The following is a 24,565-nucleotide window of genomic DNA, read 5'->3' on the forward strand; positions in this document are numbered from 1 at the left end:
AGGAAGTGCCGGCAAGGACAGATGAGTCAGCGCTGGATCAGAGACCCGCCGCAGCGCTGGAGAGAAGGCTGAAAACTACAGGAAAGAAGAGGAAGATCGGATTAAGAGACATCATTTAAGGTAAGTGCTGACATTAACATGGGGGGGAAATGTTTTGACTTTAATGTCACTTTAAGGACTACCTCATGATTAGACAATGAAGGAGCAGAGTACTCATCAGGACTGGAAGTGTTTTATTGACCAAGCTCCGCTAGTACTGCAGGGGTGGTCAAGGATCTGAAGGAGTGCTTGGTGGCAGGGAAGCCTGGATCACAGCACTGGTTGAAGAGAAAAAAAAAAAAACACACACGATTTTAACTATTTAGCTGCTTGCCTGGAATTCAATTTTAAACACAAAGTGAGCCCCCAGCTGAAAAGTACCAGTTATTGTATGCTGTGAAAAGTGTGAGAGAACCTTAGGATACTGGTACATAAACACTTAGGGGGAAGGGCACAATCCAATGTTGGCTCTGAGCCCGCCAGAGAGACCCAGGGAGCCCGCCAGAGAGACCCAGGGAGCCCGCCAGAGAGTCTACTCTATATGTTAACTTTTCCTTACTTCGATGTTAAGAAACGGTTTTGGAACTGCCAGTTTATTTTGCCCAAAGTCAGCTTGACAAACAATATTTTAATATATATTTACACTAGAAAAAGGCTACAACCGACATAAAAACAGAAAAAGAATAAAAAATAAATTAGGTTTCCTCGCAAGTGTTAGGTGCAGTTTCAGAAGTGCTAAAACGTTTGAAATGAACTATAAATGCCAAGTTTCTTTTACAGGGGAAAAGGAGTTTTTACTGCTTACAGCAACCAATCAGCATTGAGCCGTCATCTTCCTACTTTGGCTTAATTTGGCCGCTGGAGGCAACACGATTACATTTCATACACATGCTTTTTAACGAACGACCAAAAAAGAGGAAGAGCTCAAGTTCAGGTCGGTCTTTGACGGGTACAGAACTTTCAGGTTGCCGTCCATGTCCGCGACGCGCACTTGTTCCAGCACGAGCTGGGTGCTGTCTGAGGTTTCAGGATTTTGAGACTCTGAGCTTTCCTGATGTTCTGTATCTGAACCCACTTCCTCCTCTTTGTTCTCCATCGTGAATTTATTAAGTTCTGCCATTTTCTGTGCATAGAAGGAAACAAAACAAGAAAAAAAAAAAATTTGGATTACATGGGGGAGGGGCTATAAAATGAATGATCCCTTAAATGTTCTTTGCCTTTCATACATCAGCCCCCAGAGAGTCTAGCAAGCTTTTCCAGAAACAACTGTAAAACAGACGTCACGCTTTACCGAGCCCCTTAATGAAAAGATTTTCCGCTTACGCTGGTACGTCACTCTGTATCGGAAGACATGAAATTCCACCCGTCTCAGATTGTGAGAAATGTCCATCGAAAGGAACGGTTTGCTAAAAATAGGCCGGCGTCTTTAAAAAGTAACATTAACAAATGAAGAGTCCTTATCTAGAGCAACGGCTGCAAAACGAAACCGACTCATGTGGTCACCAAGCATATCGCTTTCACTTTGTTCCAGCTTGGATGGACAATCTGTCATCATCACACGTTCTTAAAGACGTTTAAAGTGCAGCTGACCTAAAATACTTCCCCAGGGTAACAATGGCGGTGAAGTGATGCATCTTTAAGCATCTGTATTACCTGTGTTAGTCCTCAAAGTTGGCCCATTTGTCTATGTGGAGTCATCTACTGGATCCTAGGCCCAGGTGGTACCTAAGGATTTGACTTCTACACATTAAAGCTGAACTCCGGGCAGATACAGGACAATAATAAGTGCAGATCTGTATTTTTTTAAGGCAAGCAGTGTTAAGTAACTGAATCTGACCTTGCATCAGCTTCCCTATCCTGTACAGCAGATCTCAGAGTGGGGGAAGGAGAATCAGTACAATAAGTCAATATGTTGCTGAAAAAATGGGCACCCCGACCGGTCTGCAGCTACGCAGCCCCATATGCAACAAACTGCGATGCACTGTGTGCTCAGACACCTTTCTATCAGAACCAGCATCAACTGTATCTGCAATTTGAGCTATAGAAGCTCCTCTATAGGATCAGACTAAAGGAGCCAGCCTTCGCTCCCCATGTGCAGCAATGAACCTTGGCCGCCCATGTTCGCTGGTTTTCCTTCCTTGAACCACTTTTGCTAGATCCTGACCACTGCAGACCGGGAACATCTTCTGCTCTGACTTCTGAATGACAGAGGGAGTCGCTTAGCAAAGGGAGAGGCGGGGGCTTAATCTAAATAGGGCAGAAGGCAATTTTGATCAAACTTGCATCCAAAACCGTCGCATGACATGGCTAGGAAAACACATGACATAGTAGCCGGTCTCCACAGGTTGCATTAACAGAAACTGTGTACACAGCTACACAGAACAGTACATGATCGCCTGTAACATTTCAACACTGGAGCTTTTCCAGCCAACCCATCCCATCAGCAAACACCTAATTTGACCCGCAGCATTCTGCTCATCTTGGCACGGACAAGGAAATACACAAGGCTATAAGCTGAAAATGACCCCCGCTAACCTCCGCCTTCACAAACGGTGGCACGAGACCTGCTGCAGGGGTTAAAGACAAAGCACCATCGCTATGAAAATAATGATATCTGATGTGAACACAACTTCTACGGTAGTAATGTATATACGACTAGTTTATTTATTGCCCTCAAGTCACACAACACTTTACATACTATTCATTCACATTAGTTCCTGTTCGAGGAGCTTACAATCTAAGGTCCCTATTTGACATACATACACATTACAGACAGAAGCCAATTATCCTACCAGCAGGGTTTTTGGAGTGTGAGAAGCAGGGCCCAAGCTAGGGGGCAGGTGAAGCGAGTGCAGTTTTAGGAAGGGTAACACTGGGTGTGTGGATGGAAAAAGTCTCCCCCATCGGGGGAGCAACCCTAAGCCTTTGCCCCGGGTGACAATGTCTAGCTTCCCCACTGGTGAGAAGAAATGGGATACGAAGGAGGAAATCTAGGCAGGCACAGGGAGAATATGCAAACTCAGTGCAGAGTGTGTACTGGATTCAAACCAAAGACCCACAGTGCTGCAAGGCAGAGGCACTAACCATTGAGCCACTGTGCTGCCCAATTAATTATCACGTTCTGCTGGTTCACCACTAGACCTTCTCTAGCAAAATATCAAGGTCTACCACCATTCACACAATGCTGAACACAGCACCCACAGTAGAAAACCAAATGAATGAAGCAGCACAGTGACTTTGTGGTTAGCACTTCTGCTTTGCAGCACTGGGGGTCCTAGGTTCAAATCCCAGTGTTTGCTGTGCGCTTGCGAGGATTTCCTCCAGGTAATCCAGTTTCCTCCCACACTCCAAAAACACGACGATAGGTTTATTGGCTCCGGTCTAAAAATCGACCCTGTATGCATGTGAGATAGGGACCTTAGATTGTAAGCTCCTTGAGGGCAGGGACTGATGTGGAGGTGCACTATGTAAAGCGCTGTGTAAATTGTCAGCGCTATATAAATACCTGTAATAAAACCATTACATGGGCACAATAGAGATTGCCACTTACTTCAATGAGAGCATCCATGACATCTTTGCAAGTCTGCAGGCTGCTGGCACTGGTGACTTCCAACAAGAGTGCCTGGGTGGATTTGGTTATCTGTGGGGGGAAAAAAATAGTTGTCATTGTAATCCATAATTGTACTTTAAATTGGGTCAATGGGCCTGTAAAACCCAACTCCAACCAAAGACTAGTTTGGCACAGAGTGGGAAAAGGGTAGAGCATGTCCGGTTTTTATTCCCATTGTGCAGTTATTTTTATTATACTCTCGATGGCCAATAAATGTGTACTCCCCTCCAAATAATTGAGTTTAGGCACTTCCAGTGACGGGTACAAATAAATGCAACAGAATACAAATCCTTGTGGTAACAGTGTGGGAGGAAGACCCTTTTCTAGTCCACCATGACTGCCCCGTGTACAAAACCAGCTCCATAAAGACATGTGTTTGATGTGGCGGAACTAAAGTGTCCTTCACTGGCACACAGATTGGCTCAAATTCCCACACTCTCCATTATCTTGTGGAAAGCCTTCCTAGAAGAATGGAGGCTGTTCTAGTTGTGAGGGGAGCCAAGTCCATATTAATGGCCATGGTTTTGGAATGGAATGTCCATAGGCATCCACAAACTTCTGGCCATAGAGTGAACCAAACATCTTTAATATTAAAGCAACTCCAACAATGAGAGTCCCCAGCTCCAACCACCTCCCACAATGACTACATGGGCAAATCTAAGGTGTAGGGAGCCTTCAGCACAGTCCATGGGAGATAAAAAGATGGTCGTGATTGAACGAATAAGGATTTTGAGGGAACTGTTCTTTTAAGGTTGAACTCCGGCCTTCACTTCAGTCTTGCACAGTTGTACCGGCTCCTCTCTGGGATTGGAATTTCTTACTCTGATATCACTGCACACTGCAAGTTTCTCACAAAGTGCTTTAAAAGCTGCAGCAAGTCAGATAGAGCCCAACGAATTTCCTGGCTGGAGGATTTCTAGCGTCCTTGCTGATTGGCTGGGAAGCGGGCTTTCCAGCCAAAACGGGGAGGCAGGTCATTATTCGCCGCCCGGCTTCCTGATTGCCCCGGAAGCTGGCTCGATGCCGATTATGATTGGCCGGGAAACTGGCTTCTCAACGAATTGAGCCAGACAAACATGTAGCTGGCTTCCCGGGCAATCAGAAAGCCAAGCGGCACGTCATTGCCCGCCCCCCGGCTTCCTGATCGCCCGGGAAGCCGGCTCTATACCAGCGGAAGCACTGGTATCTGTACTCTGCATCGGTGAGTACCGAAAGCAAAACATCAGTACTCGATACAGAAAAACTGGTATCAGTGCATCCCTAACAGATACCAAATGATGACCTCACTGGAACTATAATAAAATGTAATGAAAACAAAGGTTTGATTTAAATATGACATTGGCATGCTGATGACGGGGGGAACCAGGAGAGGCGAAATCAGATTAAACTTCAGCTTTAAGTGACAATAGTAGGCAGGGAATATGTGACACTATTCATATGCTGAGGTAACATACCTTGGTCTTGTCACTGTTGGTGATTGGCGGGAAAGATATGACCGCATTTTCCGCATCTACTAAGCAAGGGTAATTTTCTTTACCGTCCAACAAATTAAGGTATCTGCCAAATGGAAGTTTTATGAATGATTACAAACCGTGAAAACAAATCAACTATTGAAACTGCAGAAGTTATGGCATGGACAGAAGTAACAATGAGGACGTAGCTCCATCCAATCCTCTGGTCCCTGAAACCTCGTTCCCCCTTTGCTGCAGTGGTCTAAGGTCCCCGAGTCACCACATTCTATACACAGTGTATAGGACGCCAAGGTAATACCATTGCTGCAGTGGAAGTGGCAGGCAAGCAGGGGGGGAGCGCTGTTACAGCCGGCTCCAAAGATCAGGCGAGTGTATCTGTTATTTTTGAACCTAGACAGAAAAGGAAAACCCCTGGCACTGCAAGGGTTAAGAAAAAAAAAATGTACCTAGAATTCTGCTTTATACTTATTGCCATCGCATGAGGGGGGCTCATGTGATAGCAAGTTACTGGTAACAGGTCCTCTTTAGGGAGACAGAGGGGAAGGCTGGGGCATGACCGCTCAGAAACCGGAAGTGACAACCTTATTGCCACTTCCAGGTACATTCAGTGGGGAGAAGATCAGCAAACAGATGTTCGCTGGTCTCTCTGCCGACTCCCAGGATGCCAGTCCTGCAGGAGGGGTACTGGAGCCCAGGAAACTTTGTGTGGGAGGGGAGGGGGGCGCATGTTCCAGATCCCCTGGAATTTGCTTCACACAGGCAACACATGCAAATGGACTCCTGACTGCTATAGCTGCTATGAGTCTGCTTACAGGGGCCCACTGCTGCCAGCATATGCCACGTCTGTGTCAACCAAAGGGCAAAGAGATTTTTTTAAGCTGGATATATACTTTTCCTTATCCATCAACCGTGGAATCTTCCCTGCCAGGCTACTGTATTCTGACAGTGCCCAGGTTATCTGACTCCTGGAACACATCTAGTCCAAATCGGCCATCGAACTCGGCACAGTAAGAGATGTACATGAATAAGGAATCGCCGCTTGTTTGGCTGGTAACAATATATGCATGTGGGATAATGAGTCGGTGTCAGGTATATGATCTGTATGCTCAGAGCCCATGGATTAGAAATGTTATACAAGCCAAAATGTACGATACATGGGTGTGAGAAGAGGCCGCACATAATACCTGCATACTGCCTTCCTAGGAGCCTCAGCGCTGGGCCGTCTCCTATACAAGGAATGCAGCAATGGATAGGCTTCTATCACAACACAAGAGGATTATGTAACCGGCCTCACCTGCGCCATTCACACATCATGAACTGAATCATCTCCCACTAATGTGCTGCTTAATAATCTCAAGGGGGTCAGATCACCTGACAAAAAAAACAAAACTTGTCACATGGGCCCAACCCTGTTCACTTATTGCAACATGCGGACGATCCTTTCCCGTAAGTGTCGTATGGGCTGATCCACGGCCAATGTCAACACAGCTGGAACGTTATGGGTACAGAAAAGCTGGGCTTTCCAGTGGCTGTGGGACTACTAGCCCCATCATACCCAGAAAGGGATTTCATGAGCATTTGTACCGTAGTAATGCTGTGAAGGTGGGTGGGGCGGTTTGCCACAGAACAGGTTAAGGTCTCAATCACATGGGCCAAGTAGGTCCAACCGCGGATACATGCGGCAGGAATGACCGGCGGTTATGGAAAGCTGCAGCCGCTCAGCCTGTACAAAGCAACGACAGGCTGACTGGAGCCGATATTCACGTGTAAATGTCAACCTGCCACTAGTGACAGATATCCGACCCTGGACGCAGGCAGCATCTTGTCCTGTGTCAGAGTACTAACTTGTGTAGTCCGGAGACGTTTTGGCGTTTCTTTTGTTTCCTCTGTTCTTCCGCCTCAAACTGCAGCTGACGCACAAGCTCCTTGGCATTTATTTCTTTCCGATTCAGCGGTACAATCTATAAACAAGCACAATTTCAGTGTTAGTACATCTGAAAAGCTCTGATCTGTCGTGTTATTCGTTAAATTGTTCCCAGCTCTCTCTCCAACTACAGAACACCCTCCCCTTATGATAAATAATGGAGAGACTTGAGTCCCATACTACTAAAACTCTTCCTGTACTAGGGTGACAATGCTGCTTCTACACAGATACAGTATGTTAGTGTTGTCACCCTAGGATAGGAAGTATGTCACGAATAAAAACAAAAATAAAAACACAAAAATAATAATTGTACATATTTACAGTTCTTCAGCTCTACAGTTCAAGAGAACTAACCAATAGATCAATATCCACTTCATATTATTAGGTGCATACCTATGAAATCTTTAGCTGCCGTTTCTATACAATAGCAATGGCAAGGCTTGCGCACAGAGACTGAGGGTCCGCTTCTGCAGATGCTTGCAGGGGACAGGCACCTCTACTAAGACTGTGGCTTTTTTTTTGGTTTATAAGAAAACAAGGTTAGACTTGGAGATAGAAATGCTGCCTGCCGAAGATGCTTGCTGTCTGGCTCTCACACATATCCAAAGGCTTTAATATCTGAGTCACTGTCCTGGGGGTGAGTATGCTGAGGAGGAGTTGTGCCGTCGCTGGCTGCATGACTGTTCCAGATCAGAGACTCAAAGTTAGCACAGCGTGAGAGTCAGACAGCCGGCATTACAGAAGGGTCCACAATGGGCCACTGACAATCTTCCGTTACAAGCCTGACTACGTGCATACGGTGACAGGTTAAGCCAGACCGATGTGTGCTGTGTTTTCCCTCTGCTTGTTAAATATTAACCAGCGGTGCGGAGGATTAGGGCCGCACAATGGAGGATTAGCCTGACACCTTACTTCAGGTTCCGTATGACTTGTATGCTGAAGGCTGACGCAGATGTCACACCTACCACTTGGAGGATGACCGGCATGTGTGAAAGAGGAAGAACACGGGGGAAACCCATAAACTACACACCGTACAGAGGGAAAGAAAACCACACACACACACACACACACACACACACAACCGTGCCAACATCTCCAATATTCCCTATACATAATATATTGCAGATGACCAGTCCGGAGACATTGTGACTGCATTTGTTTCCTTTTTTCATGCTAAGAACATTTTCGCCAAGTACAGAAAATTCCTGCTGATGCTGCTAGAAATGATGGGCTTCTGGTGAGCTGAACTATTTTACTTCTGTTATTTACCATGTAACAGGGATGAAGAGACATGTTTGAAGTCCAGTCTGTGTGCCAATCATGGCTTCCTCCATAAATGTAGTGGAGGGGGTGAGCGTAGCCACATACACTGTTCCCAACTTTCTGTGGACTACAGAACACGCACTACATTAAAGAGATGTGGAGATGGAGGTGTTCTGTAGTGTTAACACACTTCCTTGTCCTAGGGTAATATCGCTGCTCCTCCTCAGTACAGCGAGCGAGTGCTGTCACCCCATAACAGGAAGTGTGTTGCTGGCAGGATCACCAGGTGAAAATAAAAGGGGGGACAAGCCTGAAAAAAAAGAAAACCAATGCAGCCACTACATCCAAGGACTTACAAGATGCAATATATTACATATATTAGAAGTGCAGCCAGCAGAAATAGGCATCGCTAAAGCTGAACTTTGGGATAAGCTAGCAATGTCTAAATACAAGAGAGTCATGTGTATTCTTCTGGAATCTTGGTGAGCTTTGTGAATTTCTTCCTCATCTGTGCAGTAATCCAGTGAGAGTTGGAGCTTCCTGTAATAAAGACCGGTCACTGCTGCTTTCTCCTTGTGCAAGGCGACAGGTCTAGTCTCCGCCCCCCTCCTGTAATAAAGACCGGTCACTTCTGCTTTCTCTTTGTTCAGGATGACTGGTCTAGTCTCCGCCCCCCTCCTGTAATAAAGACCGGTCACTGCTGCTTTCTCCTTGTTCAGGATGACTGGTCTCGTCTCCGCCCCCCTCCTGTAATAAAGACCGGTCACTGCTGCTTTCTCCTTGTGCAGGGTGACTGGTCTTGTCTCCATCCCCTCTAGCCCTGTAGTTTTCTGCAGGCAGCCTGTAGTGGGTGGTCTCTGCTGGGTCCCTCCCACAGCGCTGCACAGGCCATATGCAGCACAGTGATGTCACTGCTACTATAAAAAGGCAATAAAACTTGGAAATGCATTTGGTGCACCCAAAGCAAAATGTCAATTCTTTGTGAATATCATTTATATGAAAGACTTTGTGCTCAGTCTGCACCTTTCAATGTGTCATATCTCTGGCTAGCCCGTTTCGTTTTGGCTTCCCAGCGCCAGCAACGTGCGGCCTCTCAACAAAACCCAAATATAACAAGTTTGGACTTCCAGCCAGGGACTGAATTCCTTGGTGCCGCGGCCAAGAGCTTGAGGTGCTGTGTACACTCATTACCAGACTGCTCAATACTCCTCAATAAGCCGCTCATTAAAGAGTGACAGGAAAGCTTAGGAGGAAATCAGCCGAGCCATTGTAGACATACAAAGCAGTTCTGAGAAACCTCAGCCTGTTCTGTACAGGAATTCATTCCGGTCTGGGGCCCTTTATTACACCTGTTTACCCTCTGATTTCTCCCAACGGCTATAGTAAGAGCCATGCCAGCCCCCCGTTGTTTCCACAACACGTCCACACCATACAATCAGGGGTGAAGAAGGTGACACCGGTCTTGTGTGCACAGAGCCCAGCTTGTATTCATCCAGACACTCCATGACTGACAGGCCGGAGGAATCTAATCTCCCGGAGGAGCTCAGATAAGACAAGCTGTAATTGCATCTTGTGTATGATTGTGAGCCGCGTACATTGTGTCCGGGGCCATCATGTATCAGAGGCTGCAGGAGGCTGAGCACAGTTCACAATGCCAATGCACGGTGTATTGTCCATAGGACTTCTTCAGCAAATCACCATTTTATTTTAAGTGCATTTCCACTTATACAGCCAATCTGGTATAACTTCTATTATGTGTTTGTTACATGTTCCCATTCCCATTATTTAAAGAGGAAATGCAAAATGTTGACCCTTGAAGTGGGGCTACCCCCGCACGGCCAGGGTTAACTGCTCATTTTGGTCTAGGGCAGCCATCACTAAATGGGGGACTGCGGTCCAGATACTGACCAAGTAGCAGTTCCGTCCAGATTGTAAACGCTAAGCTGCACTGGGTTATGGCTGCCTGACAGTGGATACACCGGTGCATCCAATGCTAGCCATAATCAAGCCTGGTCAATGGTTGCTAGGACTACTGGCGTCCTAGCAACCAATGACATCAGGTGTCCACCTCCTCTGCAGTCATTGGTTGCTAGGACTACTGGCGTCCTAGCAACCAATACCATGCCTGGTCTTCCCCCCAGCATTATCTTCAGGGTCCCTCACTCCTCTGGGGGTCCCGAGACCATAGCAGAGGGTTGTCAGGATAGGGAGCAGCATTAGACCAAGGAACGTCCCTTCCCCTGATATGCTCTCTAATGAATGAAGCAGGGAGCGCTTCCCGCTTCACAGCTGTCAGAAGCTGGTTGAAGTGCTAGGTAAACAGATAATCAAGCACAGTCCTGTGCTTGCTTCTTGACTGTATTGGAGTGCGTGAGAGATAATCAGGAGTCTAATAGACCCCAGGTGTCTCCATAAAGAGAAACCTGCCACCTTCTGCGTTACCTTGTGACAGCAAAAGTTAAAGTGATATTAAAGCCAATTTTTTTTTTTTTATTTCTCCTTTAAGGAGACCCTCCTTTGCTGGAGGCTGTTTTTTTTTTTTTAAAGTACTTCTTTCCTCGTTTTCTAGTGTGTCCCCGCCATGCTCATCCCTCCGGCCCTGCAGGGGCCGTTTTAAGGGAGGCACCCGTGCGCACTCGTCCCCGCATCGGCTGAGTGCGTCCATAGACACACAGCTCTGTGGCAGGTCACGCCCCTTCCTTTGATGGCAGAAGGAGCCTATGGCTCCTCTGCCATCAGTACCCTCCCCCGCAACCCTGGAAGTTCGGGGCACGGAGGATCGCTTCGGGACTGGCAGCAGGGACGAACGCAGCTGAAAGGTAAGTGTGGGGGAGACTGGGGTAAAAAAAAAAATTTTAAAAAGGGTCCTGGGCTGTCTTTACCCTAACGCAGAGAATGCATTAAGGTAAAAAATACTCAGACCGTAATACTACTTTAAGTAAACAAAAATAATCAAAAAAAGTTAACATTGCCTTCCCCTCCATTTGATTCAAAGAATCACATGTGCGTAAGGGATGCACATGTATGCCAACAGGGAAGGGGCCAACAGGGAAGGGGGAAACAGGGAAGGGGATGCGGGGTGTTCAAAGATAAACCATGTGATATGCCGAGATCAGTGCATCAGCACTGAGCATGGGAACACACACCAGCAGCTGAGAACATCTACTTTATATATTTGTTACCCAATCCCAATGTTCCCAATATTGAATTAAAAAAAAGAACGCTGTTCACCAGTTTTTACTTCCAAAATCCAAAAGGGTAACCATGGCCAAAAACGTAAAATCTATTTTTGGCTCCATTTGCACAGATTGAAATACATGGAATGTTGCAAGATGGATGGCCCTGGGAATGGTTTATAAATATACCCCTAGGACTGTAAGGGCTCCACGAGTCCTAAGCTAGTCATGCACTATGCAATGATTGGAGAGTGCATAACTCAGGTATAGCTTTTTGAAACCTAATCTCCTCTCGGTTTACAAAAACTATAGGTAATGAAAGACAAATCTAAACAAAACCATTCAACTAGTATCAAATTTAGGCAGAAGTCGGCATTACAAAGTTGATGGTAGATCTAAAAGGAGATTGTATGGTCAGATCGTATAGCCTAATTATGGTGCCAACCTCACATGCCAGGCAAACAGTAGCTCCCAACTACATTACTGTGACCACCAAGCCTTAAAATATGCTATGCATTATGGGTAGCCAAGTTTTAATACATATTTACGCAATCAGAATCCACGTTCAATTTTCAAATCTGCACAGATATTAAAAATAAATTAAAATGCCATCTGGTTGCATGGGAAAGTTCAATGTGATCCAGTCGCTAGATTCTTGTTGGTGCAGTTTTTACACATAAGACCCATGTAGACTGACAGACACACAAACTCATATGGTAACATTTGTGGACCTGGTTTGGGTATATATTTTGTCTACCATGTACATTAATGTAAGGCCGCTGCCCCCTGGTGGTGAATATTGTTGCAGCACCACAACACAACATACACAAGATTAAACATTCAATTTCACTGTTACAAATGACACCGCTATTAGAAAATGTATAAATCATAGCGAAACTTAACACATCCGAACACCAATTTATTATTACACACATATATACCCAACTGCTAGAAATAGTTCTGGGCATTTTAAGCCATTGTGTTTCCCTTCTTCTATAGTAGCACTATTTTTTACACTAAACTCAGGAGTTAAACTTAAAAATAAATTCGAGTACCTTAACTATTAACAACAATGTATCTTATTTTGTGCATCACTCGACTGTAGATCCTCCAATCATCTCTGAATTGGTGCCGACACTGTCCTTCCATCTGGAGGGGGGCTACTTTTGTTCCCCATAGGCCCTGTGTATGTTGTAAAGTAGTCACCGCTCCAAGCTCGCTCCTGCGATGGACTACAATCTCAGTACAAATTAGTAAACTAAACATGAGATTGTAGTCCATCACAGGAGCGGCAACTACTTAACAAAACACAGAGGGACCATGGGGAACAAAAGTAGCCACCCTCCAGAAGGACGGAGTTTGCATGTTCTCCCTGTGCTTGCGTGGGTTTCCTCCCACACTCCAAAGACATGCTGGAAGGTTATTTGGCTCCTGTCTAAAACTGGCCCAAGCTGTATGCAAGAGATAGGGACCTTAGATTTCGATACTTTAAAAAGCACCTTAGGTATAGGTTTTATTTTACAAACCAAGTCATCCATAAAAGGTTTCATATTTGTATTCTCTCAGGTTCCCTTTAACACGTCTTTTCAGTTTATACTTAAAGCCTCCATGACTGGGAGATAATTGGCAGGGCCTCCCAGACCTGACTTTCCCACAAAATGTAATTCATGTAAAACATTAATCAGCGCTCACCTTGAATTCTTTGGGTGGTCTGGCATCGTATAGAAGGGGCCCCTTCACCAGCTTTAGATCGTGGGTGGCAATCGTTGCCAACGTCCTCTTATCACAGATGTCATCATGAAGTTTGGTCTATAAAGAATTCCGCATTGGTACAATGTGACCACAAATAACATAATAAAGAAAACTATTTACAGGAGAGGAGCACGGCTTACACCGCCATTTACAGACATCCATTGTGTGAATCGATACCCAGGCTAAGAACTTCTAAAAGCTGAAAACTTTCCTGATCACAAACCTGGGTTCAGTCTGCCGAAAATCCGTAATAACTTTATTTTTAAGTGCAGCTAGTAAAAGTAAATTATGTCTTTATATTGGCCTCCTGTGATCCCCTCCAATGTGAAACTGGGAGAGAGGAATCTATTATCATACATAGTGTGCACAATTATTAGGCAACTGACCAAATCACCATTTTTATGCATATTGTCCAACTCCAAGCTGCATAAGGCCTCATTCACATGAGAAAAAGCCGGCATGTTCAGCTCGGTGCACGCAGCCCCTGCCCTTCTCTATGGGAGAACGCGGCCGTACGCCGCCCTGCGCGTTTGTACAGTTGTCCGCACTCGTACGCTGACAGGATGGATCCTGTCTGCGTCCGAGCTGGGACACCCGCACGGACCTGCACTTGGGGGGAGTGTCGTGCAGCGTACGACCGCGCAGGCCCATAGAGAAGGGCTAATCACACGCAGCACCTGTCCTTCCCAGGAGCTGCCTGATACAGCCGTGCACGCGGTCTGGAGCTCTACCTACCGGCTTTTTCTTGTGTGAATGAGGCCTAAACCTGAAGGCTTATTGATTTAAGCAAATCAGGTGATTGTATTTGTGTAATGAGGGAGGATGTGGCTTTAGGAGATCAACACCCAATATTAAGGTGTGCATAATAATTAGTCAGCTTAATTTCCTCAGGCAAAATGGGCCAAAAAGAGATTTAACCGACTCTGAAAAGTCAAAAATTGTAAAAAAAAAATAAAAGTAATTTAGAGGGATGCAACGCTCCTGAAATTGCTAAGATATTGGGGTGTGATCACAGAACCATCAATAGTCAGCAGGGTCACAAGAAACGTGCCGAGACAAAGACAAAAATGAACTGCCAAAGATTTGAGAAGAACCAAACGTGAAGCTCCCAGGAACCCATCATCCTCCGGTGCCGTCATATTCCAGAACTGCAACCTACCTGGAGTGCCCGGAAGTACACGCTGTTCAGTGCTCAGAGACATGGCCAAGGTAAGGCAGGCTGAAACCCGACCACCACTGAACAAGACACAGAAGTTGAAACGTCAAGACGGGGCCAAGAAATACATGAAGACAGATTTCTCAAAGGTTTTATGGTCTGATGAGAAGAGTGACACCGGACGGATCAGATGTATGGACTCGTGGCAGGATCAGTAATGGACACAGAGCTCCACTTCGTCTCAAGACACCAGCAAGGCGGAGGCGGGGTACTGGTGGGCTGGTATTATTAAAGATGAGTTAGTTGGACCTTTTCGGGTTGCAGATGGACTCAAAATCTACTCACAAACCTACTGCCAGTTTTTAGAAGACTTTCTTCAAGCAGTGGTACAGGAAAAAGTCTGAGCGTGATATGTATACAGGACAATGCTCCATCGCATGTGTCAAAGTACTCCACTGCGTGCCTAGCCAGTAAAGGCCTTAGGGCCTGTTCACATGAGATCAGGTCCTGATCAGCAGACGTGGAGCTGCTGATGCAGTGCGTTTTTGATGCGTTTTCGGTCCGGTTGCTGACAGTTAATTTTTTGTCAACGTTGATGACATCATAATAAGTGGAGCAAGAATACAATTTTTTCTTTTTTTTTCCCCCCTTAGCTGCATTGCGTTGTGTTTCCGTTCCGTTCTCGTTGCGTTTCCGGACCGGACAAAATGTGACATGCAGTATTTTTTTCTGTCGTATTTTTTCTGTCGTAAGCTGAACGGACTGCGCACGTAAGAACTGGAGCCCATAAAACACATAGGGATGCATTTTGAGTGCAGCAGCGTACGGAGCCGGTCAGCACACAAAACGGACGTCGTGTGAACAGGCCCTCAAAGATAAAAGTATATTGACATGGCCGCCTTCCTCAACTGACCTAAACCCTATTGAGAACTTGTGGGCCCTTCCGAAATGGGAGATTTACGGTGCAGGAAAACAGTGCACCTCTCTGAACTGTGTCTGGAGGCTGTGGTTGCTGCTGCACAAAAAGTTGACAGTCAACAGATGAAGAAACTGACAGACACCATGGCGGGAAGGCTGAGGACCGGTATTGGCTATATTGGTCATTGATTTTGTTCTTGAAAATTTCAGAAATGTTTATTTGTAAATTTTGAGTTTGTTTATTATTCTCACTTTAAGGCCCGGTTCACACCTGGACCTTTTGTAGCGCGTTCTACAAAACACTAAAACATCGAAATCCCATTGTTTTCTATGGGTATGGTTCACACCTTGGCGTATTTCAGCCCGTCTGAACGCGCTACAAAACGGCCTACGCCAGAAAAAGTACAGGAGCTAACAGATAAAAACAAGTGAGATGGGAAAGTTGTTTTCCCATTTAGTTGCATAATAATCCTGCACACTAAGGCTGGGTTCACACCTCGGCGTTTTTCAGCGCTGATCGAAGCGCTAAAAAACGCTCAAGCAGTGAAATCCTATGAATCCCTATGGGCATGGTTCCCACCTGGGCGTATTTCAGTGCATTTTGACACGCTGAAAGACGTCCGAAATAGTGCAGGACCTTCTTTGGGGCGGAACCGGCGGGAAATTTTACAAAAAAAAACGATAAAAACAGAGAAAAAAAAAAAAATCATACCGCCAGGGAGGTTAAAAAACGAGCATAAACCGCGCGTTTCATTGGACAAAAAACGTGCATAAAACGTGCCTATAATAATTGTGCACATCAAAATATTCTCCTAAGAAAGCCAAAACCTCACTTTTACCTTCTTAAATATTCAGGTTTGAGGTTTATTAACATTTTGGATTGACCGAGAGCACTGCAGTTGTTCAATAATGAATTTCAATCCTCAAAAAATACAACTTGCCTAATAATTGTGCATGCAGTGTATATGGGAGGAGTTACTGATGTGAGGACTTAGTTTCCGTAAATGAAGAGGTTCCTTTAGGCCCGGTTCACACCTGGGCGTTTTGTAGACAGTTCCTATGCTCTGCAAAATGCTCAAACGCCGAAATCCCATTATTTCCTATGGGTATGGTTCACACCTGGGCGTATTACACGCCGTATGAACGCTTTACAAAACGCCGTACGCCCAAAGAAGTACAGGAGCTCCTTTGGGGCGTATTTACCGCACGTATACATTGGGGATACAGCCAGGTAGCCCTCGGAAACGCGCGTTCGTTGCGCGTTTTTTTATCGCGAATTGAGGTAAAAACAGGACAGGAAACACAAGACAAACTATTGTATTGGATACGCCTAGGTGTGAACCCAGCCTAACCCCTTCCTGACAAAAGGTTAAACAAAACCCACCGTTTTGCAACTTTGGCATGTGTTAAAGGGTAATTCCTCTTTCCCAGGCAAATTTGGGAAAATGAAATTGCCCCCTCCAATCTGCACAATCATAAAACCACCTGTGTGGCAGAGCAAAGGTGACCTGGTTGACTCCACAGGTGCGAGTTTTATAAGATATGGGGAAGTTAATATTTGGGTCCTCAATGGTGCCATTGGTTCTGGTTGGTGTAGAGTATTAGGAGTTTGGACTCTATCCATAGCAGAGCAACAGATGGAACTATTACTCTAGCCCCCAGATCCAGAACTCTGGAAACAGTTATTAGATTTTGAGAAATGGCCTATTAGATGACATCAGGACCCCAGTGGTGGGACTACCCTGCTGTAGTTCCTGGCCATCGCAGGGTGCTCCCGCTCCTTTTCTTGCGAATATAAAATAAAAAGCAGAATGCAGACTGGACCGACTCGCAAAAGGAAGACAGACCTGGAAAGTCAAGTGTCGCGATCTCGCCACCATAACCCACATTCCCCAGAAAATATATTCAAATGATGCAACCAGAAAAGAAAGGCGGCAGCAATTGAAGGAAGGAAGCCAACACCGACATGGATGGAAAAATAAACAACATTATCCAATTTTCCTACCTGAGCGGTCAAGAAGCGTTTCAAGGCGTTGCCAGGCTTCAGGTTCATCCCCCTCACCACACAGCATACAATATACGGTCGGACATCTTTTACAGTGGGACTCACGCTGACTTTCAGGGCCAGCGGGTTCTCTGAAATGTGCAGAATTCTCAGCATAAGCTTATTGACATCTTCCACTTCATCCTCCTTCTCTCCTCCACCGTTCTTCTGTCTCCCCTTCTTCTTCCTCTTGTCTTTGGGATCCTCCTTCACCACGTTCTCCGCACCGGCCTTTCCCTTCCCGCCACCGCGACCCCCGGCCCTCAGATACTCCAAGATCGACTTGGTCTGGCAGCCGTTGACCATCTTCTCCAGTCTTTTGTCTTTCAGTTTGTTGCCCTTGAAGTTGATTTCCTTCAGCTTGGTGCAGTCGGCGAGCTCGTAGGGGATTTCGGTGAGCTGATTGATGGAGAGGTCCAGAGTCTGAAAGGAGAGAAGAAGTGAGATTGTATGAACAGGATGGAACACTGAATGTCCTTGGAGATTATGTTTCCTGTGTCCTTGGAGATCTGCCACATCCCGGGAGGAGCATTTCTACATTGAGCTTCAAGAAACAAAACATTGATTCATAAACAGAATACAACATAAAATATTTGCACACAAGAATATAAAATGTATCTTATTTAGAAACCCCAACGAAATCCTCAACTTATGGCAGACTATCCTCCCAAAGTTCCTTCCTCCAGTGATGATGCAGCGATGCCCCACTTATCACCGGCCACTCAAATCCGCTCCCGTCCTTCCAGCTCCAAAATCTTCCGCCATCTCTACTGATTAATCAGGAAAGAAGTAACTTCCAGGAACGTGAATGGGGAGTTATTTCGCCCTGGCAGCCACATCATACCGACATTGTATACTGACCTGCCCACGTGTGGACATCAGTATACAGCTAGCGGAGGAGGGAAAGAGCTTCTATGGCAGAAGAGACATACACAGTCCAGAGTCCCATAAAACCCGACTGATACCAAATTTATGAAAATCGGCTGACTTTAGTTCCTCTTATTAGTAGAAACCTGAGCAAGAAACTGTTAACCCTTCGGATGCTGGAATTAAAGGAGAACTATGGGGTTAAGTCTTTTCCCCATAGTTCTCCTTAGGGTAACAGGAGGACACAAACTAGCGTCCTCCCGTCACCCTAGGCTCAGTATACCGCGAGCTGTAACTCGCGGTATACTGAGACGCCGCAGCGGATCCCGACAATTGTGCCGGGATCCGTCCAGCTGCGTGACTGACAGCTGGCTCTGCCTATCCAAAGGCAGAGCCAGCTGTACCCACCCCCTCCCCCATCCGTTCCGCCAGTCAGCGCTGGCAGATCAGAGCGGGGAGGGGGGAATCCAGCCCCTCCCCTGTCAGGGCAGAGAGCCATGATAGGATCGAGAGGTGAGCGAACGCCGGTATGTGTTTGCTCACTTCCCGATCTACTGAGCCGACCTGTGACAGTCTCATTGTCACAGGTCGGCTAGAACTATGAGGATGGGTGAAAAGCACTCAGCTCATAGTTCTCCTTTAAATCAAAAACCTTTAAACATGTTTCAGGCTTAAAGCAAACCTTCTCACCTTCCCAATGCACTTTACCTCATTGCCTTACAATCCCCTTTCCCTCTGCTCAATACCTTTTTCCCTTTGGGATCCCTCCCAGCATTATGTGCCATTCACCAACCGAGCACTGTAGAGCATCCCAAAGCTTCCTGAGATGCCAACCATCAGTATCTCAGGGGGTTTCGGATGCTCTATGGCAGCTGATTCATATTATTTGTTTAATTCCTCCCAAGATCCAGCCCACTGTGGGGGGCAGCCCCCGCATGAGGGCTCTAAAAGAGGAGGGCTGGGGGTGTTCTATCAAAGATTGTGACTGGGTTGGAATGTGTGACCGGTCACGTGGTCACACATTTTAACGTAATCCCAACCACTTTTTCGGCAGTGGAACGTGTGACCGGCAAAAGGTGAAGAATTCCAACGCTTTCTCAGCTGTTCCAGGGGATATCGGCATCGCAGACGGTACGCGCAGGAGAACCGATCGGCCCTGGAACACTTCTGCGATCTCACATTCCACAAAGTCGGATAGAAGTGACATTTATAGACTATAGAATCTGATCGTACAATCTCTGTACAATTCCCTTTAAAAAAAAGTAGACAATGCATCCAATCAGACAAGTCCTTGGTAGATCTCAAGGGGATCATGCAATCAGACTGCACAGTGTATGGTCAGCTATCGGTGGGTACCTTGAGCCCCGACAGCAGAGCGATGTCCCCGGGCAGCTCCTGGATGAGGTTGTCGGAGGCGGTGATGGTGGCCAGTAATGGGAGCTGGGCGCTCAGCAGCCCCGGGGGGAAGGCGGTGAGGGTGTTCCGGGACAGGATGATGGAGGCCAGCTTTGTACATCGCTCCAGCCCAGGGGGGAGATCCTTCAGCCGGTTACAGCTGACATTCAGCGAGCACAGCTCTGCCAGGCGGCACAGCTCGGACGGCAGCTCCTCCAGTTCATTCCCGGACACGTCCAGCACCTTCAGGCTCCGCAGTTCCACCAGGGTCCCCGGGAGGCTCCGCAGCTTGTTCTGGCACAGGACGAGGCTCTGCAGGTGGCCGAGGCGGCCGATGTCGCCCGGCACCTCCCGGAGCTCCGCGCAGCCGCTCACCTGCAGGTAGTTAAGAAGAGAGAGGGAGAACAGGCCCGGGGGAAGCCGCCCGTCACTGAGCCGGAGACGGTCATCCACCCCCTGCAGCACCAGCTCCCTCCGCTTCTCGCTCTCCGCCCGCTCTACCTCCGGCCACTGCTCTGCCATGTTGGGAGAAGGCCGCAGTGATACACGTGCATAGCCGGAAACGCCGCGCCACCAATCAAAACGTCCGCTGTCACCTTTCCGGCCAATCAGATTCCGCCTTTTTTCCCCTCAACGTTCCACCAGGGGTCGCTGCAAGTCCAGTGATATGCAGTGCTGATTCTTCACAGCGACACCTGGCGGGAGCCGACGGTACAGCGGCTCTCAGTGTTATAACAATAATTTAAATAATAATAATAATTATATAAAGTAATAATAATAATAACCTGGTGCAGCTGTCGGCATTTGTTTCTTTGATTTTATCAGATTGCAAATGTGGCACTTGTCTTAAAGTTGCGTTCTATTGTATTTATTTAATGTGCTTTAAGGGCACAAACTGTAACTTTTAATACAGTGGTATACTCATGGCATTGTTTTTTTAAAGTATTCTGGGATTTCTAAACAGAGAGCACAGCAGTGTACCTTCCAACACTGTAAGATGAGAAATAGGGACACTTTTGAGCAGGAATTATGTAGGCACGGGGGCAGGATGTGCCACTGGCATGCCCCCAGGTGTGCAGACCGGGGTGAATTAATATACACAAATAGACTGGTTAAACGTGCAAGTACTTTTTTCACCATTACATTTTCTTTATACTGGCTTTCCAAAATAACAAGTTCAATCATTAAGATGTTGCATGAAAGATTTGGTGTAGTATAAAAAAATGTTTTAAGTCTATAAAGGTTTATACACCAGACTAAGAAGAGGGACAACTATATACTGGTTTTACACTGGTTGTCATTGAAAAGCCCTAGTACACTGGGAGGAATGCCCCTTATATTGGTGGTCAGTAGGAAGAATGCCCCTAAAGCTGGCTGTCATTGGAAAGAATGTCCCTTGCACTGGTGGTCAGTGGGAAGAATGCCTTCTATATTGGTGGTGAATGGGAATAATGTCCTTTATTTTGGTGGTCAGTGGGAAGAATGCTCCTGATTTTGGTGGTCACTGGGGCGAACGTCCCTTACATTGGTGGTCATTGGGAAGAATGACTCTTATTTTGTTGGCCAGTGGGAATAATGCTCCTTACATTGGTGATCATTGGGAAGAGTGTTCCTTACATTGGTGGCCATTGGGAAGAATGTCCCTTACATTGGTGGTCAGTGGGAGGAATGTCGCTTACATTGGTGGTCAGTGGTGAGAATGTCCTTTACATTGGTGGTCAGTGGGAGGAATGTTGCGTACATTGGTGGTCAGTGGGAAGAATGCCCCTTACATTGGTGGTCAGTGGTGAGAATGTCATTTACATTGGTGGTCAGTGGGAGGAATGCCGTGTACATTGGTGTGGTTAGTGGGAGGAATGCCCCTTACACTGGCGGCCAGTGCAGAAAATGTCCTCCTTACTGGTGCCTGAAAAGATCATTGGTGTCAGTGGTTGCTTACATGAGAGGCAGAAATTGTTCACTGTTCAAGGAACCCCTAGCAACTTCGGGAGGTAGCCTTGGGTTCCACAGAACCCTAGTTGAGAAAGGCATCCCTATAATGTTGACAGCAGTACTCCTTTACAGGAGCAGCTGTTAATTAAAGCCTTTGGGCAAGTGGTTGTGGCTACCTTTGATGCCACAGGCTGATTACAGTGTGCTTCAGGAATGCTGAGCATTGACATGGTATCCTGTAGTCAGAGTGCAGATTGATGCACAGTGGGCCAACAAGGCTGCCACAGGAAGTTGACCCTGTGGTTAGCATTGTCACCCCCTACACAGATATGATAGGATCAACAGGTATTCCCACCTACTGCTTAAGTTGAATTGCAGTCAACAATAAAATATTAGTATGTGCCCCCTCCTGGATAGCAACATTTTAATGCTTATTTAATCTAGGGGAGGTTTAAAGCAGAATAATTCTTACCTTATTTCTTCTTTACCTGGCAGCTGGAACTCTCCTCTGCACACCACCTCTCCTGCAATGTGGAGATGGAAAGTTGCATTGAGAATTGAGCTGCAGTCAAAGTTTAGGTTCACTAACACTTTAAGCCACTAGAGGGCGCTCTTAGTGGTTCAGTACAATTGCTCTGCCTCTGTCAACAACTGCTGAGATAAAAAATCAGCCACACAGGGAGTGCATTGTTTTCAATGGGTCAACCAACTCACACATGTATTGTAAGAGGGAGCAGTGAAGCACAACCATCATATGTCCCTTAGGACTCTGGTCACACTAGCCCCACAAGGCAGAGTTGCAGGGGCGTAACTACAGCTCATGGGGCCCTGACCACCTCTCTGAGCTGTGGCTAATGACTCCAAGATCTCAATGACACCTCTAGTGCATCTGGCGTCAGCCTTCCTATATTGCAGACTTTACAGAGGATAAGGGTTGCAATCAAGTGCAACCACAGGAACCCTTAATGATACAGTACTGTGCTATTTTCACATGCTCTATGTTTAATGTACTTCAACAACCTAATGGGGCCCCCTTACCTCCCCCCAGGCCCCATAGCAGCCGCCCAGGCTGCTATGGCTATAGTTACACCACTGCATAGTTGCCCAATGCAAAGACAAGGCAAGCAGCCTTGTTTTGGATAGGACCTGTTCCCACCAATGCACTGCTGGTGAATGTCGCAGCAGGCATACATTTTATTGAAATACACCGCATTGCAACGCGTACCAACGTGCTGCCGCACATAAAATTACATGAAACGTAACTTAAAGAAAGTTAAAGAAAGAAAAGCAAGCTATGTGATGAATTGTAACAATGTGTCACAGCACGCCCTCACGATGCATGCCAAAACGCATGTCCACTGGTGTAAACGAGCCCCTGAGTTTGCCGTACTGGCCCTTTAAAAGTAATTTCATACAGTCTGAGAAGTAGTTCTATTTATTCAGCCGGCAGCTTATAATAAAAGACACATTCATCATGTTGCGCTGACAGCCAATGGCTCTGCGGTCTGTGACTGAGCAGCCTTGTAGTGATAATTTGTATCTATGGATTTTAGACGTAGCAATTATGTCATAGTTTTGTTTTGCTGAAGTTTATTTTCACCTCCTGTAAATTGCAGTCTTCCTGTCCCCAGTCCTAAAAAAGATGATATAATTCTCACTATATAAGAAAACTGTACATTACCGGGAAGACTCTATGAGCAATCTCCCTTTTATTGTACAGCCTCCTGTATATTTATCTGAATACTCCAGGCTGGAGACCCTCACTTAGGCTTTAGCTGTATATCAGTTTTTGTTCAAAAAATTTCAGCCACGGCACCCTTTAAAAGTACGCAAAATCTTGAGGCAACCCCAGTCTAAAATGTAAAAACCGTAAAGGTAAAAAAAAAGTAGTCCCTGCAAAATCCACACCAGACCCTTATCCAAGATGGCATGGATTTTAAGGGGGGACCCCCACGAAAAAAAAAAAGAAAAAAAAAGTGTGGTTCCCTTTCAGATCATAACCCCCCCTCCCATCCCCTTTCGTACCAGAATCCTCCCTTTTACACTTTAGAGTCCCTCTTTACATCTGGAACCCCTTCACATGAGGAGCCCCCACCTGTGAAATCACATTCACTCCCTCTCACAATAGGATCCCCATTCACGTCAGAGTTCCTCCCCTTTAACATCAAGAGCCCTGTTGACATAAGAGGCATGATGCAGTGTGAGCATTTCGGGGCACCCTTGAGGAAGCCAGAAAACACCCCAGGATGCCACGGGACCCTGGTTGAGAAAAGCTACTGTATGTAGAGATCTGGATCTGGATTGGATTTACAAGAATGGATTGGGGAAGAGACAGATTTCTCGGGATAAGCAGATTGATTACACCAGAGGTGCCCATTAGGTTGATCACGATCTAACAGTCAAACGCAAAGCAAACACTGGTAGATCACGATCAGCTCACTGACCTGTGTCCTGTTCTCCCACGGTGCTCATGCGGCTGAATGTGTCAGATGTCGCAGATGGGAAGGGGGGGACGGACACCTCTCCCCATGTGCAACGTGGGCCACATTCAGCCACACGAGCACCACGGGAGGACAGGACGCCAGCGCACGAGAGGAGACCTGGGAAGCTGCTGCAGTGGAGGTAAGAAAAGACAGACAGGAGAAAGACAGCAGAGAGAGAGAGAAGAGACAGCAGATAGAAACGGGAGAGAGCGAGGAGAGAGAAGAGAGCCAAGAGAGAAGGTCGGTTCACACCACAAAGTCTGCGTTCCAGAGTGTTCGGTCTCTAGAACACACTGTAACGCAAGCTGGCCAGCTCCCTGCATTCAGGGGCGGGAGGGGGCGTGGTGGTGCATCGAAGTCAATGGCTACCCGGCCACTCCCCCCGTCGACAGGTCGATTGCCCGCACCCGGAAAGCAGGCACATTAGTGCCTGCGTTGTGGTCCAGTGCTTGCAGCATTTTTGTAGATCGAACTGGACCGGAACGCAGGCACTAATCTGCCTGCATTCCGGGCGCGCGGGGGGGGGGGGGGGGG

The 24,565-nt window shown here is 46.6% G+C and overlaps 1 protein-coding gene across 1 annotated transcript; it reads right to left on the minus strand.

Moving 5' to 3' along the window:
- Positions 1–752: 752 nt before the first annotated feature.
- Positions 753–20,183, minus strand: LRRC47 (leucine rich repeat containing 47). Its single transcript, XM_018552677.1, has 7 exons — positions 19,578–20,183; positions 17,316–17,777; positions 13,177–13,293; positions 6,967–7,082; positions 5,104–5,206; positions 3,590–3,679; positions 753–1,162 (listed from the first exon to the last, which is right to left on the minus strand). Exons 1-7 carry the CDS (start codon positions 20,136–20,138, stop codon positions 935–937), a joined length of 1,677 nt encoding a protein of 558 aa, XP_018408179.1. The 5' UTR covers positions 20,139–20,183; the 3' UTR covers positions 753–934.
- Between the last annotated feature and the right edge of the window lie 4,382 nt (positions 20,184–24,565).

This window comes from Nanorana parkeri, unplaced genomic scaffold, assembly GCF_000935625.1.
Source record: "Nanorana parkeri isolate BGI_ZX_2015 unplaced genomic scaffold, ASM93562v1 scaffold94, whole genome shotgun sequence".
Taxonomy (NCBI): domain Eukaryota; kingdom Metazoa; phylum Chordata; class Amphibia; order Anura; family Dicroglossidae; genus Nanorana; species Nanorana parkeri.